Raw genomic sequence first — 16,986 nt, forward strand, 5'->3', positions numbered from 1 at the left:
TTATCAAACTGTGCCATTTTGTGCTCTCTGCTGTTGGGGAAAAAAAGTTAGTAGTAGATTTGGTGGTAGTATCGATAAACGTGGATGTGGTTATTTGAGGCAGTGAGTGCAGCTTTGGGATGGCGTCTCATAGACTTGGCTGAGGCTTTTATGGAGATGGAATATTAGATCCCACAGTTGGGGCAGTCTGACTGGTGTATTGAAATGAACGATATGCCTTCCTCCCTACAGGAACCCAAGGCTGTGGAACTGGCGAATGACCAGGCAGACACTCCGAACACCCCAGACACACCCACCCCACAGCTTCCCCCAGCCCCACAGCATCCCCCGGTTACCCAGGTTCCCATGTGTCCAGACAACCAATCTCTGCAGCCCAGCCCCCTGACCAACGTCCAACACTCCTCTGAGTACCTCACCCCCCTTATCACAACCACTGCTACCATCACCACTCTCCCCCCTCCGTACAACAACACAGACCGTGATCCCAACACAGAGATCCCTGAGAGGCAGAACAGCATCTACACCCCCCCTGACCCTCCCTTTCCTGGCCTTGGAGGTGATATGTGTTCTGGGTATGGCAGCCTGTCTCGAGGAGGTGTCCACCATAGCTCCCTCCACACCTACTGGCCCTCAAGGAACTACCAGACCCAGCCCGGAGGCCACTACACCCTGCCCCTACCCAGGGACAACTACGGCCAGGTGGGCCTGACTAACCAGACCGAGGGGGAAGGACCAGGGGACGCCCAGGATGTAAAGGCTGACTACCCCACCTCCAGCTACGCCACCCTGGGGGGAATCCACTATCTCAGACCCATCACTACCATGGAGCTCCTGATGGAGCCGTCCAGAACCAGGTTAGGATATGGACTAGCTAGTTCGGCACATGCATAACAGTAGAACTCCCTAGCAGCATATCCAAGCTAAAAAGACTGGTGACCTTGTTATGTCAGCTCTATGGAAAGGTGATGGAATCCATTGATTCAAAGTCAAGTCCATTATTCCCATTCAAAGGAGTTATTTACATTCAGAGAATGGACAGTAGAAAAAGGAAATCTAATGTGTGGCGCGCAAATATCAATAACCTCTCTGTAAATCAGTTTACCCTTGACAAGACAGGGCATTGATTTTTTTTGCAGTGTGTAGGTAGTCATTTGAAAAGGAGGACACATTCTGTGTATTGTTTGCTACTGACCAATGGAACAGTCCAGTACACGATCATTGTCTTCATTCACCACGTAAATGCTGTTTTCAGTGAAGAGATAACCCCATAGAGTACACTTCACCATACACCGACCCTCAAAATCCGATTATGTAGCTTTTATGGACACATTTAAAAGAAAAATAAAAGAAAAGAGGAGACTTAGACAATTCTACTATACGACTCAACACAGCTCAGTATGGCTTGAAACTGCACGAGTGGACTTCTGTATATTGCGTTCCATTAGCGTTGAGCCTCAGTGGGAGCTTCTGGCTGCTGTAGTCCGTGTGGTGGGGCGAGACAGATGGCCAGCAGTTTAGGAGCAGGTGATAACAATCAGGGGAGGTTACCAGTCAATAAATAAGGAGGTTACACCTGTATCACTGACTGACAGCGGCACTTTCCTCAGCTTGTAAGCTGTCAATGAGCTGTTTACAGAGGATACTTAGCTATCTAGCGCCCCGTCACTTCCAACGCCTGTCTTATGCTCTCTCTCTTTCTCTCCATCAATCCGAAACTCAAGCTGTCCAGATGAAACATCTGTTTGCACAACTATTCAGAGAACACATCCAATTGCTTTCTGTGCTTTCTGTGCATTCTGTCTGTCTCTACATATAGGCCCATCTCTTGTCCTTGTCTCAGCCCCCCAACACACACTTAACCTCTCCTTCACTCTCTATTTCTCCAGAGGGGGATACGAGGAGGCCCTCATGTCCCAGGTGGACGGAGACCCCGCCTCCTTCTTCCAGGCCATGTCCAGGGCCCAGATGCTACAGTTCCCACACAAGCGCTGCAGCATGGTCAGCCTGGACAGCATCCGTAAGGACCCCCGCTGGAGGGACCCCAACCTGAGGGAGGTCATCACCATGCTCAGCCACCCCATGGACCCGGTCAAGTCCAACGCCGCCGCCTACTTGCAGCACCTGTGCTACGAGAACGACCACATGAAGCAGGACGTCAGGCAGCTGAAGGGGGTTCCAGTACTGGTGGGCCTCCTGGACCACCCTAAAGCCGAGGTCCACCGCAAGGCCTGTGGAGCCCTGAGGAACATCTCCTATGGGAAAGACCACCACAACAAGGTGGCCATCAAGAACTGTGACGGCATCCCTGCCCTGGTCAGACTGCTGAGAAAGTCCAGTAACATGGAGGTCAGAGAGCTGGTCACAGGTACAGTGAGCCTATGACAAAAGATTCACCCTGATTACCCAAACACCTTGTGTATAGCATTCGGACAAATTGCGTATACTTTTTACCTATAGGGACCCTGTGGAACCTCTCCTCCCATGAGCCTCTGAAGATGATGATCATCAACCACGGGCTCCAGACACTGACTGATGAGGTCATCATCCCACACTCTGGCTGGAGGAGAGACCCTACTGAGCACTCCAGACCCCAGGAGACAGAGTGGACTACCGTGTTCAAGAACACCTCAGGATGTCTCAGGCAAAGTATAGCAGCTACATAGACGAAAAGATCATGGAACCTTACACAAGAACTATTTCAGGGTTCATTGCTCCCTAAATTGGACGTTTCTAAATTGGACGTAATGGTAAATGAGATACTGATAGCGGTGCTATGCTAACTTCATCCGCACCACTAATAGAGCTGTGTTCCCCCAGGAATGTGAGCTCAGATGGGGCAGAGGCTCGGCAGAGACTGAGGGAGTGTGAGGGGCTGGTGGACGCACTCCTCCATGCCCTTCAGTCAGCTGTCGCACACAAGGAGACCGACAATAAGGTGAACGCAGACACAGTTGAGCACATGTCAATCCCAACGAAAACACTATAGCCAGAATGAGAATCATACATTAACCAAAAGTATTCTGGACCACAAATGAAAGTCAGACCCTCCCTATATTCTATGCATCTGCTGTCTGTGATGAGCATCTTTGTGTTGTTTATCCTCCTCTCTCTCAGTCGGTAGAGAACTGTGTCTGCATCCTGAGAAACCTCTCCTACCACGTCCACAAAGAGGTGCCGGGGGCGGAGAGATTTCAGGAACCCGTGGCCAATCAGGTGCCAGGGTTAGGAGGGAACCAGAAGAAAAAGAAGGAGGCAGACTGTTTTGGAGGGAAGAAGCCAAAGGGTGAGTTGAATCTGACCTCATGATGGCGCAATATGAATGGTTGTCAAGCAGTTTGCACAACACGTAATACGCAGTAGAATTGTGGGATTTCTGGTGTGTACTCTGTGTTGCTATACTGTCTTCCTGATTTATCTTTTGTCTTGTTTCCTTCCATCCCCATTCAATAGAGGAGTGGTTCAGTCAAAGTAAGTCTGTCTGAATGAATGATATTTGACAATCTGAAAATCCATAATAATGTTCTGTCAACTATGAGAAACCAGGACCTCTATGGTTGCTTGCCCTTTTGTCTGCCTCAAGACCTGAGCTTCAATGGAAGACCTAGGGTTTTCTGACACATTGTTAGAAAAGACTTCTACACATTCCATGTCTCTATACACTTTGCATGTTTTGATCTTTCCTATTTATTGTGTGTGTGTGTGTGTGTGTGTGTGTGTGTGTGTGTGTGTGTGTGTGTGTGTGTGTGTGTGTGTGTGTGTGTGTGTGTGTGTGTGTGTGTGTGTGTGTGTGTGCGTGTGTGCGTGGTTGCGTGGTTGCGTGTGTGTGTGTGTGTTTTGTCTAGGCTGGAGAAATGGACCAAGTGATAAAAAATATGGTACTCTGGATTTACCCAAACGCACAGAACCAATGAAAGGTATGGAACATCTTTAGGGATCTGTGGATTGGTCAAGATTCAAGACATGCATTTATGTAACTTCTAGATGCATTCCAAAGACGTACGTTGTATAAAGCCTGAACCTTGGCATTAGGCATTTGGAAAGAGGGTATTCGTGCATGATGTAGAATAGTTTCCAATGTGTTGTACTGTCTTCAAGTGGTTGGATTGTATTTGAAACATTCAGAGATAACAATAGGTTGTCTGAATGTTTTGGCAGAACTACATGGTCCATACAAACGTACCATGTGTCAGTTACTGTATGAGTACAATACAATATGCAATAGCTTGGTGGGAATGCTGTGGCAACTCAAGAGACTTATACTGTGAATACTGTACTTCTGTGTTTGAGATGGAGCAGTATAGACAGCTAGTAGAGCTTATATTCAGCATCAAATGAAGGGACGATTGAATGCATTTTGTGCCACAATGTGATGATAAGGCACTATAGCTGCCTTTTTTATGTCAAATATAATGTGTAATATCGCAGACTATTGACAGGATTCTAAACTAGCCATTGACATTCAGAAGTTCCAAAAGAAGATTATACCTTAGTAAAAAAAGAGAGTTGTATAACTGATTAGATTATACCTTAGTAAAAAAGAGAGTTGTATAACTGATTAGATTATACCTTAGTAAAAAAAGAGAGTTGTATAACTGAATAGATTATACCTTAGTAAAAAAAGAGAGTTGTATAACTGATTAGATTATACCTTAGTAAAAAAGAGAGTTGTATAACTGAATAGATTATACCTTAGTAAAAAAGAGAGTTGTATAACTGAATAGATTATACCTTAGTAAAAAAGAGAGTTGTATAACTGAATAGATTATACCTTAGTAAAAAAGAGAGTTGTATAACTGAATAGATTATACCTTAGTAAAAAAGAGAGTTGTATAACTGATTAGATTATACCTTAGTAAAAAGAGAGTTGTATAACTGAATAGATTATACCTTAGTAAAAAAGAGAGTTGTATAACTGAATAGATTATACCTTAGTAAAAAAGAGAGTTGTATAACTGAATAGATTATACCTTAGTAAAAAAGAGAGTTGTATAACTGATTAGATTATACCTTAGTAAAAAAAGAGAGTTGTATAACTGAATAGATTATACCTTAGTAAAAAAGAGAGTTGTATAACTGAATAGATTATACCTTAGTAAAAAAGAGAGTTGTATAACTGAATAGATTATACCTTAGTAAAAAGAGAGTTGTATAACTGAATAGATTATACCTTAGTAAAAAGAGAGTTGTATAACTGAATAGATTATACCTTAGTAAAAAGAGAGTTGTATAACTGATTAGATTATACCTTAGTAAAAAGAGAGTTGTATAACTGAATAGATTATACCTTAGTAAAAAGAGAGTTGTATAACTGAATAGATTATACCTTAGTAAAAAGAGAATTGTATAACTGAATAGATTATACCTTAGTAAAAAAGAGAGTTGTATAACTGAATAGATTATACCTTAGTAAAAAAGAGAGTTGTATAACTGAATAGATTATACCTTAGTAAAAAAGAGAGTTGTATAACTGAATAGATTATACCTTAGTAAAAAAGAGAGTTGTATAACTGAATAGATTATACCTTAGTAAAAAAAGAGAGTGTATAACTGATTAGATTATACCTTAGTAAAAAAGAGAGTTGTATAACTGAATAGATTATACCTTAGTAAAAAAGAGAGTTGTATAACTGATTAGATTATTACAACTCTCTTCTATATGGCATTGGAACATACTCAGATACATGAATATACATATACAGACAAAATCATTCCCTGAGCATGGTTGATGTCTTTTGATGTAGAAGTCCAGACAGGTTTAGAGGGAAGGTTTGGTTGTGGCCCGCCAGAATTTGTGTGAGAAGGTTTCTGATGACACAGGGAACGGGCACTGCTCGATGGACCTGTGTGGCCAGTCAGGTATTATATACGTCTGTAGGAAATCGTATACCCTCCACAGAACCTGCGTGTCTGGCTGTGGAGCCATCCCACACTCCTGCCTGCGGCTGCAATCAATGCGATAAGAAGGTTACATGCCTAGGTCAGGATTAGACAGCACGTAAGTCTCCCAGCCAGAGGCAGCCTATCAGCATCTTCGGCTTCAGCTGGCTGAATATCATTGGAAAGCCTCTGGAGGGCGGCCTGTGAGAGAATTCCTGAGCATTTGGATTCCTTCTATACTCCAGCATGACTACTGGGGATGTGTGTGTAGCTAGAAGCCTCTCACTCCGGTAGAATAATACAGTCTGTGAATATTGTTGAAGTGAGTGGTGGTACCGTTTGTAGCAGACAAGAGCGCACAGAGAGCTGTTAAGAGTTGGAGCCCGAAGCGCCCATTGGTTAATAATGCAATAGTGATCCATGTTTACATGTAGTTGGGGTGTTTGCGTGAAAGTTTGGAGTTGGAAAATACATTTTGTTTTCTTCATGCATTTGTAATGTCATGTACAGTCCACATCCCTTTTGCAAAGGCAGAATATTCCTTCAACATAAAAGCAGTGTGAATATCTAAAATGTACACACACAAACATGGCTGAGCTTTAATTGGGGGTATTATCTATGTTGTGTACATTATACTGTGTAGTCTTTCTGAAATACTAAGCCAATAATCATTTTGAGCTTCATAACCTAACTGTGTAAGCCTACATATATTCTCTAGAGCAGTGGTTCCCGAAATTGTTATAGTCCCGTACCCCTTCAAACATTCAACCTCCAGCTGCGTACCCCCCCTAGCATCAGGGTCAGCACTCTCTCAAATGTTGTTTTATTAAACATAAGAATGCGTGTGAGTTTGTCACAACCCGGCTCGTGGAAAATGACAAAGAGGGCACAAATAATAATATAATAATAATCAATCATTTTCCTCTCAGCCATCTTACATATAAAACTTTATTTGTTCATTGAAAATAGTGAATAACTCACCACAGGTTAATGAGAAGGGTGTGCTAGAAAGGATGCACATAACGCTGCAATATTGGTTTGTATTGGAGAGAGTCTCAGTCTTTTTCCACACACAGTCTGTGCCTGTATTTAGTTTTCATGCTAGTGAGGGCCGAGAATCCACTCTCACATAGGTACGTGGTTGCAAAGGGCATCAGTGTCTTAACAGCGCGATTTGCGCAGGATACTCTGAGTGCAGCCCAATCCAGAAATCTGGCAGTGGCTTCTGATTAAATTCAAGAACCGCTTGTTGCAATTTCGATGAGGCTCTCTTGTTCAGATATCGGTAAGTGGACTGGAGGCAGGGCTTGAAAGAGGTAACAAATCCAGCTGTTTGTGTCATCTGTTTCGGGAAAGTACCTGTGTAATTGCGCACCCAACTCACTCAGGTGCTTCGCTATATCACATTTGATATTGTCCGTAGCCTTGTTCATTTGCACACAAAAAAATCATACAATGATGGAAAGACCTGTGTGTTGTCCTTGTTAATGCAGACAGAGAAGAGCTCCAACTTCTTAACCATAGCCTCAATTTTGTCCCTCACGTTGAATATAGTTGTGGAGAGTCCCTGTAATCCTAGATTCAGATCATTCAGGTGAGAAAAAACATCACCCAGATAGGCCAGTCATGTGAGAAACTCATCATCATGCAAACAGTCAGACTGACGGTCAGTAAAGAAAACTTTAAGCTCGTCTCTCAATTCAAAAAAATGTGTCAATACTTTGGCCCTCGATAACCAGCGCACTTCTGTATGTTGTAAAAGCGTTACATGGTCGCTGCTCATATCATTGCATAGTGAGGAAAATAGTTCAGGGGCCTTGCTTTAATAAAGTTAACCATGTTCACTGTAGTGTCCAAAACGTCTTTCAAGCTGTCAGGTATTTCCTTGGCAGCAAGAGCCTCTCGGTGGATGCTGCAGTGTGTCCAAGTGGCGTCGGGAGCAACTGCTTGGACGCGCATTACCACATTGTCTCCCTGTCATGGCATTTGCGCCATCAGAACAGATACCAACACATCTTGACCACCAAAGTCAATTTGATGTCACAAAGCTGTCCAGTACTATAAAAATATCCTCTCCTCTTGTCCTGGTTTCTAGTGGTTTGCAGAAGAGGATGCCTTCCTTAATTGACACCCCCTAAATGTAACGGCCATATACCAGGAGCTGTACCAGGACCTGTTGACTCATCCAGCTGTAACAGACATATACCAGGAGCTGTACCAGGACCTGTTGACTCATCCAGCTGTAACAGACATATACCAGGAGCTGTACCAGGACCTGTTGACTCATCCAGCTGTAACAGACATATACCAGGAGCTGTGCCAGGACCTGTTGACTCATCCAGCTGTAAGATACATATACCAGGAGCTGTACCAGGACCTGTTGACTCATCCAGCTGTAACAGACATATACCAGGAGCTGTACCAGGACCTGTTGACTCATCCAGCTGTAACAGACATATACCAGGAGCTGTGCCAGGACCTGTTGACTCATCCAGCTGTAAGATACATATACCAGGAGCTGTGCCAGGACCTGTTGACTCATCCAGCTGTAAGAGACATATACCAGGAGCTGTACCAGGACCTGTTGACTCATCCAGCTGTAAGAGACATATACCAGGAGCTGTGCCAGGACCTGTTGACTCATCCAGCTGTAAGAGACATATACCAGGAGCTGTGTCAGGACCTGTTGACTCATCCAGCTGTAAGAGACATATACCAGGAGCTGTGCCAGGACCTGTTGACTCATCCAGCTGTAACAGACATATACCAGGAGCTGTGCCAGGACCTGTTGACTCATCCAGCTGTAAGAGACATATACCAGGAGCTGTGCCAGGACCTGTTGACTCATCCAGCTGTAAGAGACATATACCAGGAGCTGTGCCAGGACCTGTTGACTCATCCAGCTGTAAGAGACATATACCAGGAGCTGTGCCAGGACATGTTGACTCATCCAGCTGTAAGAGACATATACCAGGAGCTGTGCCAGGACCTGTTGACTCATCCAGCTGTAACAGACATATACCAGGAGCTGTGCCAGGACTTGTTGACTCATCCAGCTGTAAGAGACATATACCAGGAGCTGTGCCAGGACCTGTTGACTCATCCAGCTGTAAGAGACATATACCAGGAGCTGTGCCAGGACCTGTTGACTCATCCAGCTGTAACAGACATATACCAGGAGCTGTGCCAGGACCTGTTGACTCATCCAGCTGTAAGAGACATATACCAGGAGCTGTGCCAGGACCTGTTGACTCATCCAGCTGTAAGAGACATATACCAGGAGCTGTGCCAGGACCTGTTGACTCATCCAGCTGTAAGAGACATATACCAGGAGCTGTGCCAGGACCTGTTGACTCATCCAGCTGTAACAGACATATACCAGGAGCTGTGCCAGGACCTGTTGACTCATCCAGCTGTAAGAGACATATACCAGGAGCTGTGCCAGTTCCGCCACGTCTGTTGACTCATCCAGCTGTAAGAGACATATACCAGGAGCTGTGCCAGGCCCGTCACGTCTGTTGACTCATCCAGCTGTAAGAGACATATACCAGGAGCTGTGCCAGGCCCGCCACGTCTGTTGACTCTGTAATGCATAGAATTCACTGGCTTGTATGCGAAGCAGTAGTTGTTTCAAAACATATCCTGCCATGTCACTGATACGTCGTGAAACAGTGTTGTTTGATGAAGGCATTCTTATTAATGGTATCTGTTGCTTTTATACTCAAAAGTAATCTTAATTCTGTCTCAAAAAACTCTTGAGGCTTATTTTTCAAATTGGAGTGTTTTGTTTCTAAATGTCTGCGCAAGAGTGAAGGTTTCGTCGAGTTGTGAGATAGTACTTTTGCAAGTATAACACACTGTGGCTGAGGAAAGGCACTACTCCCAATCAACGTAGTTCTCACCATCTTTGCGCCTCTTCGATGTTGTTCGTGCTTTCCCGGGTAAGGGAGCAGTAGCTGTCAGTGTCCATGCTAGCTGGCCTAACAACAAATGTAAAATTACAGCTTGTGTCATCGACAGTAGAGTGCTAGTAGCAGTACTACCAGTAGAGCTGGTATGTGTCTCTATGGACTCTGGCATTACTTTTTCTGAACCATTTATCAATTTTCAAGCCAACAGAATGAGCAGCAGTGTCGTTTGGCTACATATGGACCATTAGTGGAATTCCCGTGAGAGTAATTGGATGTTGGATGTTAATTATTTGACTAGGCTACCTGTATTTGACATTGACATAATTTTTTTGCCCAATTTCGTGGTATCCAATTGTTGTAGTTACTGTCTTGTCTCATCGCTACAGCTTCCGCACGGTCTCGGGAGAGGCGAAGGTTGAGAGATATGCGTCCTCCGAAACACAACCCAACCAAGCCGCACTGCTTCTTAACACAGGGCACATCCAACCCGGAAGCAAGCCACACCAATGTGTCAGAGGAAACACCGTACACCTAGCAACCTGGTCAGCGTGCACTGTGCCCGGCTCGCCACAGGAGTCACTAGTGTGCAATGAGACAAGGATATCCCTGCCGGCCAAACCCTCCCTAATCCGGACGACGCTAGGCCAATTGTTTGCCGCCTCATGGGCCTCCCGGTCGTGACAGAGCCTGGGCTCGAACCCAGGGTCTCTGGTGGCACAGCCTTAGGCCACTGCGCCACCCGGGAGGCCCTTGACATTTACATTTTTGGCAATGAAACGAGGCTACTCCGGGGAGAAAAAAACCTCACCCAAATGTATAGCTCCGTTGGAAAATATAGATGGACTGTTTGAAAATGTGAAGAATTAAAAAACAAAAAGTTTCATAGGAAACTGCACTGCATTTTTCATATTGTCCAGCTTAGAGTCTTCTCACTTTGGCCACAAAACTCCAAGCTGTCTGAAAATGTATACTCTACTACATAAAACAAACAGTATGGGACAAGTAATCCGTTTCTATCTCATCTGTGTTTCACTATGAAGTCTGAAATGAGCTTTTTAAGTGCTTAACTGTATGTGCTGGTTACTGATCCAACCTTCTGTTGACTGGTGCCTTGAAAACCACTGTCTCATCATACCAGTTCCAATGTATCTGAGAGTTCTCTGTGCTTCTCTCTCTCTCGTTCCCTCGTTCCCTCCCTCACTCTCTCCCTCCCTCTCTCCCTCTCTGTAGGTCTGGAGCTGCTTTACCAGCCAGAGGTTGTGAGGCTGTACCTGTCTCTCCTCACTTGCAGTCAGAACCACAACACCCTGGAGGCAGCAGCCGGAGCGCTGCAGAACCTCGCTGCAGGACACTGGGCTGTGAGTGAAGGGCAATCGTAGAAGCAGTTGATCTGAGGCTGTGGGAGAACAGACTGTTTGTTTCTCATCCCCTTTCTCTTTCTCTCTCTCCCTCTTGCTCTCTGTGTGAAGGGTTGATTAAGTGTGATGGAATTGTGGTTGAAAAACAATAATGTGTATAAAAGTATGAGTATGTATTAATAATCATAAGTAGCACAATAGGACTTTACAAAATGTCATACATTACACCCTTCTATTATTCTCTCTCTCTGTGCCTTTGCTCAAAGTGGTCCAGTTACATCCGGGCCACAGTGAGGAAGGAGAAAGGTCTGCCTGTCCTGGTGGAGCTACTGCGTTCGGATGGTGATAAAGTGGTCCGGGCTGTAGCTATTGCTCTCCGCAACCTGGCCATAGATCGCCGCAACAAAGACCTCATAGGTACATAGACGTGCACGCACGCATGCGCACACACGCACACGCGCGCACACACACACACACACACACACACACACACACACACACACACACACACACACACACACACACACACACACACACACACACACACACACACACACACACACACACACACACACACACACACACACACACACACACACACACACACACACACACACATGATTTGACCATTTTATTTTCCCCACAGGGAGTTATGCCATGAGGGACCTGGTCAGTAACCTGCCCTGTGGTCAACAGAGGCCAGCCAAGAACCTGGAAGGGGACACAGTGGTGGCCATTCTGAACACTATCCATGAGATCATCTCAGACAGCCCTGAGAACGCCCGAGGTCTCATACAGGGCCACGCCATCCAGAAACTGGTAGCCATCAACAAGACAAGGTAGATTTTCATAGCATAATATCTTATATGGTGTTGGTTTCAATTGGCTAGATGCTCAGTCCACAGTGCCGTGCTTTCTCCTTTATGCTGGCTCTGGTTAATTCTGTTGTTTCTTTGCTAGCCAATCTGGGCGAGAGACCAAAGCAGCATCTCATGTCCTGCAGACAGTGTGGGCTTACAAGGACCTAAGAAACAGTCTCTACAAGGGAGGCTGGAACAAGAGCCACTTTAAGGTATGGCATGGCATGCTGTAGAAGGCTGTAATTCCCCATTCACTACACAGTCCAAAAGGGTGGCACAAACACAACTATGTTATTGATTTGTAACTTGAGCACTGTATGGGACAACATTAGTTCCTAATGGCATACTGTGTGTTCTCTCTTTTTTTACTCTCAGCCAACAACTAGTGGAATGCCCAAAAAACACAAGAGCGGAAAGTCAGGCTATGATGACATCACACTGCCTCTGATGGAGAAAAATCAAGGTCACCATGAGACTGTAGCTTCAGCATAAGTGTGGGTGTGCCTATTCCTTGTTTGTCATTTGAATGTAAAATGGCCTTTGTTTATTGTATTCTCTCTGTCTTTCCCACAGATGGATACTCCACTGTGGAGCAAGGGGACAGAGTGGGTGATGGGCCAGGCCACATGATGGAGAGAGAGCCTCTCCAGGTCAGTAACAATGTGCAGAGCGCCTTACTATACCTACGGCCAGGAGTTCTTCAATGGGGACTCACATTTAACTTAACACACACTCACATTTTGTTGTAGAGTATCCCAGAGAGGAAGCACTTCATCCGGGCTGGAAGGCCTGCAGTGGGCCTGGTGGAGCGCAAACCTCCACCCCTCGACTCCTGGGTCTGAGACTGGTAGAAGGGATTGTAGTGCAGGTAAATCCTATTTCACTGAACTATTTTAGGAATGATGTTTTACACGTCGGTGTGATGCATGTCCTTTGTCTTTTTTCTTTTTTTTGCAGGAGATGTGCTGGTAAAAGAGGAAGTGAAACGTCAACATTTGTGGAGGTCATTGTGGTGTTTATCCTTTAGATGGACATTCTGTCGGTCAACTCACCATTTAGGACAACATGGTTTATTCTCAGTAAATAAGAATAGAGTGAATATGGACTGGCATTTACATTTTCAATGTGAAACTCTGACTGGTGTTGATCAGAGCCTCTCCTACTTAGAAAATAAATAAACGTGCACATACTGGACAGAGGGATGAGTGGAGTGACACAGCTGAATGTAGGCCAGGAAGTTAGGATTTGTCAAAACATTTTGGTTTTATTTACCTGACCTGCCCTACTCTAGAATTAACATGTTGTATTGTTTTACTCCTGCAAGGTGTGCATCCGTTTTATGTGAGAGACTAGTTGGAAATGGGATTGTACATGTGTAATAAAATATTGTTAATATTCTAAATTAAGGCATTTATATTGTAATATTCATGTTATTTATTAACAGTTGTGAACATTATCTTGTCACCACAAATACAATGGATACCTCCATATAATAATATACTAAGTAATAGTGCCATTTATTAAGGAGCTGACTCGATGACTTTGCTTTATGCAGTGTTTGTTCTTGCATCGCGATGTTAAATTGATAATGTTAGCAAATAAAATCCATAATTTCTCATACAATTTCTCAACGTTATATGGACTTCATTTATACTGTATTTTCTGTTCTTCTCGTCTTTCTGTTAGGACAAGGGCGAGGGGTTTATTCAACATGTATGTTGGGAAATGTATCATTCACGCAGCATGCTGCTTGGGTGCTGTGCTATAGTCCTTTTACTTTCAGCACTGGACAGCTCCATATATTTATACTGTATATGGTTGCTGTGCTTGGAACGAGAACAGAAACATGAAATGAAGTGTGCAGCAAGTTGGAAAAGCTGCTCGAGCATAATGCATTTTTTAAAGAATTCTGCCGTTAATGATGTCACTCCTTTGTTTACTTTTGTCAATGAATGTCATATTTGTTACAAGATGAAACCAAAATATACCCAGGTCCGGCTAAAGAAGGAGAAAAAAAGGTACGTTTGAATACACGTACTCCAGTTCAGAGCATCAGTTTTGCTAACACTGACAGCTTGCTAGCAACACATGACCGGCCACCCAAAATTGGCTTGATTGGTATTAATCAATCTCGTGTAGTTAAGTTAGCTAACTTGAGCTAACCTAAGTTATCTGAACTGCGCTAGCTAGCTAACGTTAGCTAAAGCTTGAATCTTGAATGCAGTGTTTCATAAATTCAAAAATAAAAGTTGGCTAACTAATAATGCTGGAAGAAGTTTAAGAAAAGCACTGCTTTTTCTTACTGTAGGTTCCAGGAGGAGGGAGGAGACAATGTGAGGGAAAGTTCACATTTAGCTGGTGAGGATTTTAAAGAATTTAGAAGACTATTAGCTAGCGAGACAATCTAACTTAATACAGTAGCTAGATGTCTATTTTGACATATATCTCTTCTGGCATTTAAATCTCTTTATCCAGCATTCCCAGTTCACAGTCTTGCAGGAGAAGGGGCTATGCCCCTTCCTCAGAATGCTCAGACCACTGCCCTCCCCCCACCAGGTCTCAGTAGAAAGTACCCCCTACCTCAACCCACTCTCTCAGCCAAGACCAAGATTTGGATGCCAGTGCAAGAGACCTGGAAAGGAGAACCTTATGACAAGCCTTTGCTCAAATACACAATAGCCCTCCCTATTGGCAGGCGCCACTGTAGACCTCGTCCAATAAAACGACCCGTCCCCAACCCTTCCCCCAACCTGACTGATAAAAGAGTGAAGTTTAAACATCCTGAGGCCACCCTCCGTTTTATCCCAGTGAGGCCAGACTTAGAGCAGCTCACCAGGCAGAGAACCCTCCCTGGTAGTCAGTTGGTTAGATCTGTGACACCCAGACCACCATCACGCAAGCAGCCCCCCTCTGCAGACCATAGCCCCCTAGACAGTATCCACTCACACAGATCCCTTGCTAAGGTGCAGGCTGCTGGAGGTGAGGACAGGGGAGGCGGAGGAGATGGTGCCTCCCTATCCCGCTCTGTCAGGGATTTGCAGTTGCTTAGCTCCAGCTCCGACGACGAGGATTCTGAGTCTCCTTCTGAGTCCCAGTTCCGATGCACCACTCCGGCCTACCTCACCCGCCGCTACCAGAACAGTTTGAAATGGTACCAGGCGGTGCGCAGCGAGAAGAAGACCAAACATCACAAGGAGAGGCTTGACCAGCTTTGCTATAAGGTAAACACTGTATTCTATTTGACTAAACTCATGCCTGGATAAAAAAGATCTAAACAAATCAATTTAGTGACTCTCATATTGGATCTTACTGTATTGTCATCTCTCACTTTTCTTTCCTTAGGAGGCATCAGATGAGTCGAATGCTGAAAGAGGTAGCTAGGGTTTTTAGTCCGCCAAGTGTGAGACATCAAAAATAATGATACAGTCCTTTTTATGCTATGTCAATGGGAACTCAGTCTTTTCTCTTCTGTCTGTGATTGCCTTTTTTTTGCAAGCTTACTCTACTAATGATTGTAATTACCTGTTCCCTGCCCTATCATTTGTTACTAGGCCCCTCGGGTGTCCAGGCGAGACACACCGCCCCTCTGGGTGCTGGGGAGGGGAGGTCTGTCTGTAAACCCTACCAGGGAGGAAAGAGGAGAAGGAGTCCACCGTCAGAGAAAGGTTTTTATTTATTAATTTGTTTATTTGTCAGGGACCATGTACAACATGCCATTGCAACAGATTTAGCTAGATAGCAAATTTACATCTGTAGTCCCCTGGCTGAAAACAATGAACATGAATACATCAATACAATGCTAAAATATAACATCATATTAAAATATGTATATATAAAAAAATGTCAAATATACAACAATAGACAATATGATAATACTACATCAGAGTTGACCCTCGGTCCCACTGGGTTTGACATCAGTATCTGAATGTCTTATTGTTCACATGACTGGTTTGCCTAGCAAAGGAGCAGCACTCTCACACTGGTTGGCAGGGTGTTCCTTAATCCAGACGCTCTGACTGGAAAAGTTGTCTGACCAAATTTGGTGGACCTAAACTGAGTTGAGCGGTCCACTCTGGTTGAAGCTCTTGTTGTCCTGGTATTGTCTTTGCAATATATGTATCAAACTGCTTAAGAGGTGGTGGGGAAAGTTTAAAAAAAAAATGTTTTATTTGATTTAACCTTTATTTAACTTGGCAAGTCAGTTAAGAACAAATTCTTATTTAAAATAACGACCTACCAGAAGGAAAAATGCCTCCTGCGGGGACGGGGGCTGGGATTAAAAAAATGATAACAAAAATAAATATAGAACAAAACACACATCGCGACAAAAGAGACACCATAACACTACATAAAGAGAGACCTAAGATAACAACATAGCATGGCAGCAACACATGAAAACACTGCATGGTAGCAACACAACATGACAACAACATGGTAGCAACATAGCAGCAGCACAATATGGTAGCAGCACAAAACATGGTACAAACATTATTGGGCACAGACAACAGCACAAAGGGCAAGAAGGTAGATAATCACGCGAAGCAGCCACAACTGTCACTGAGAGTCCATGATTTAGTCTTTGAATGAAGAGATTGAGATAAAACGGTCCAGTTTGAATGCTTTTTGCAGCTCGTTCCAGTCGTTAGCTGCAGCGAACTGAAATGAGGAGTGACCCAGGGATGTGTGTGCTTTGGGGACCATTAACAGAATGTGACTGGCAGAACGGGTGTTGTATGTGGAGGATGCAGGCTGCAGTAGGTATCTCAATTAGGGGGGAGTGAGGCCTAAGAGGGTTTTATAAATAAGCATCAATCAGTAGGTCTTACTACGTGTATACAGCGATGTCCAGTTTACAGAGGAGTATAGAGTGCAGTGTTGTGTCCTATAAGGAGCATTGGTGGCATATCTGATGGCCGAATGGTAAAGAACATCTAGCCGCTCGAGAGCATCCATACCAGCTGATCTATAAATTACGTCTCC

At 44.3% G+C, this 16,986-nt stretch overlaps 1 protein-coding gene across 2 annotated transcripts in view; it reads left to right on the top strand.

Moving 5' to 3' along the window:
- Positions 1-13,621, top strand: part of LOC124047838 (armadillo repeat protein deleted in velo-cardio-facial syndrome-like) — a 24,619-nt gene extending 10,998 nt beyond the window's left edge. Inside the window, exons 3-17 of one of the 2 annotated variants that reach the window (XM_046368156.1) lie at positions 232-854; positions 1,887-2,365; positions 2,458-2,641; positions 2,818-2,935; positions 3,115-3,283; positions 3,451-3,468; positions 3,843-3,914; positions 11,019-11,146; positions 11,413-11,563; positions 11,793-11,985; positions 12,107-12,218; positions 12,382-12,469; positions 12,580-12,656; positions 12,756-12,874; positions 12,964-13,621. In XM_046368156.1, coding sequence (XP_046224112.1) covers positions 232-854; positions 1,887-2,365; positions 2,458-2,641; positions 2,818-2,935; positions 3,115-3,283; positions 3,451-3,468; positions 3,843-3,914; positions 11,019-11,146; positions 11,413-11,563; positions 11,793-11,985; positions 12,107-12,218; positions 12,382-12,469; positions 12,580-12,656; positions 12,756-12,848 — 2,505 coding nt within the window. In that variant the 3' untranslated portion in view covers positions 12,849-12,874; positions 12,964-13,621. Of the gene's footprint in view, positions 1-231; positions 855-1,886; positions 2,366-2,457; positions 2,642-2,817; positions 2,936-3,114; positions 3,284-3,450; positions 3,469-3,842; positions 3,915-11,018; positions 11,147-11,412; positions 11,564-11,792; positions 11,986-12,106; positions 12,219-12,381; positions 12,501-12,579; positions 12,657-12,755; positions 12,875-12,963 lie in introns of those variants that run through there. The other variant, XR_006841134.1, reaches the window with a different exon arrangement.
- Positions 13,622-16,986: the final 3,365 nt, after the last annotated feature.

Source organism: Oncorhynchus gorbuscha, linkage group LG11 (assembly GCF_021184085.1).
Source record: "Oncorhynchus gorbuscha isolate QuinsamMale2020 ecotype Even-year linkage group LG11, OgorEven_v1.0, whole genome shotgun sequence".
NCBI classification, from domain to species: Eukaryota; Metazoa; Chordata; class Actinopteri; order Salmoniformes; family Salmonidae; genus Oncorhynchus; species Oncorhynchus gorbuscha.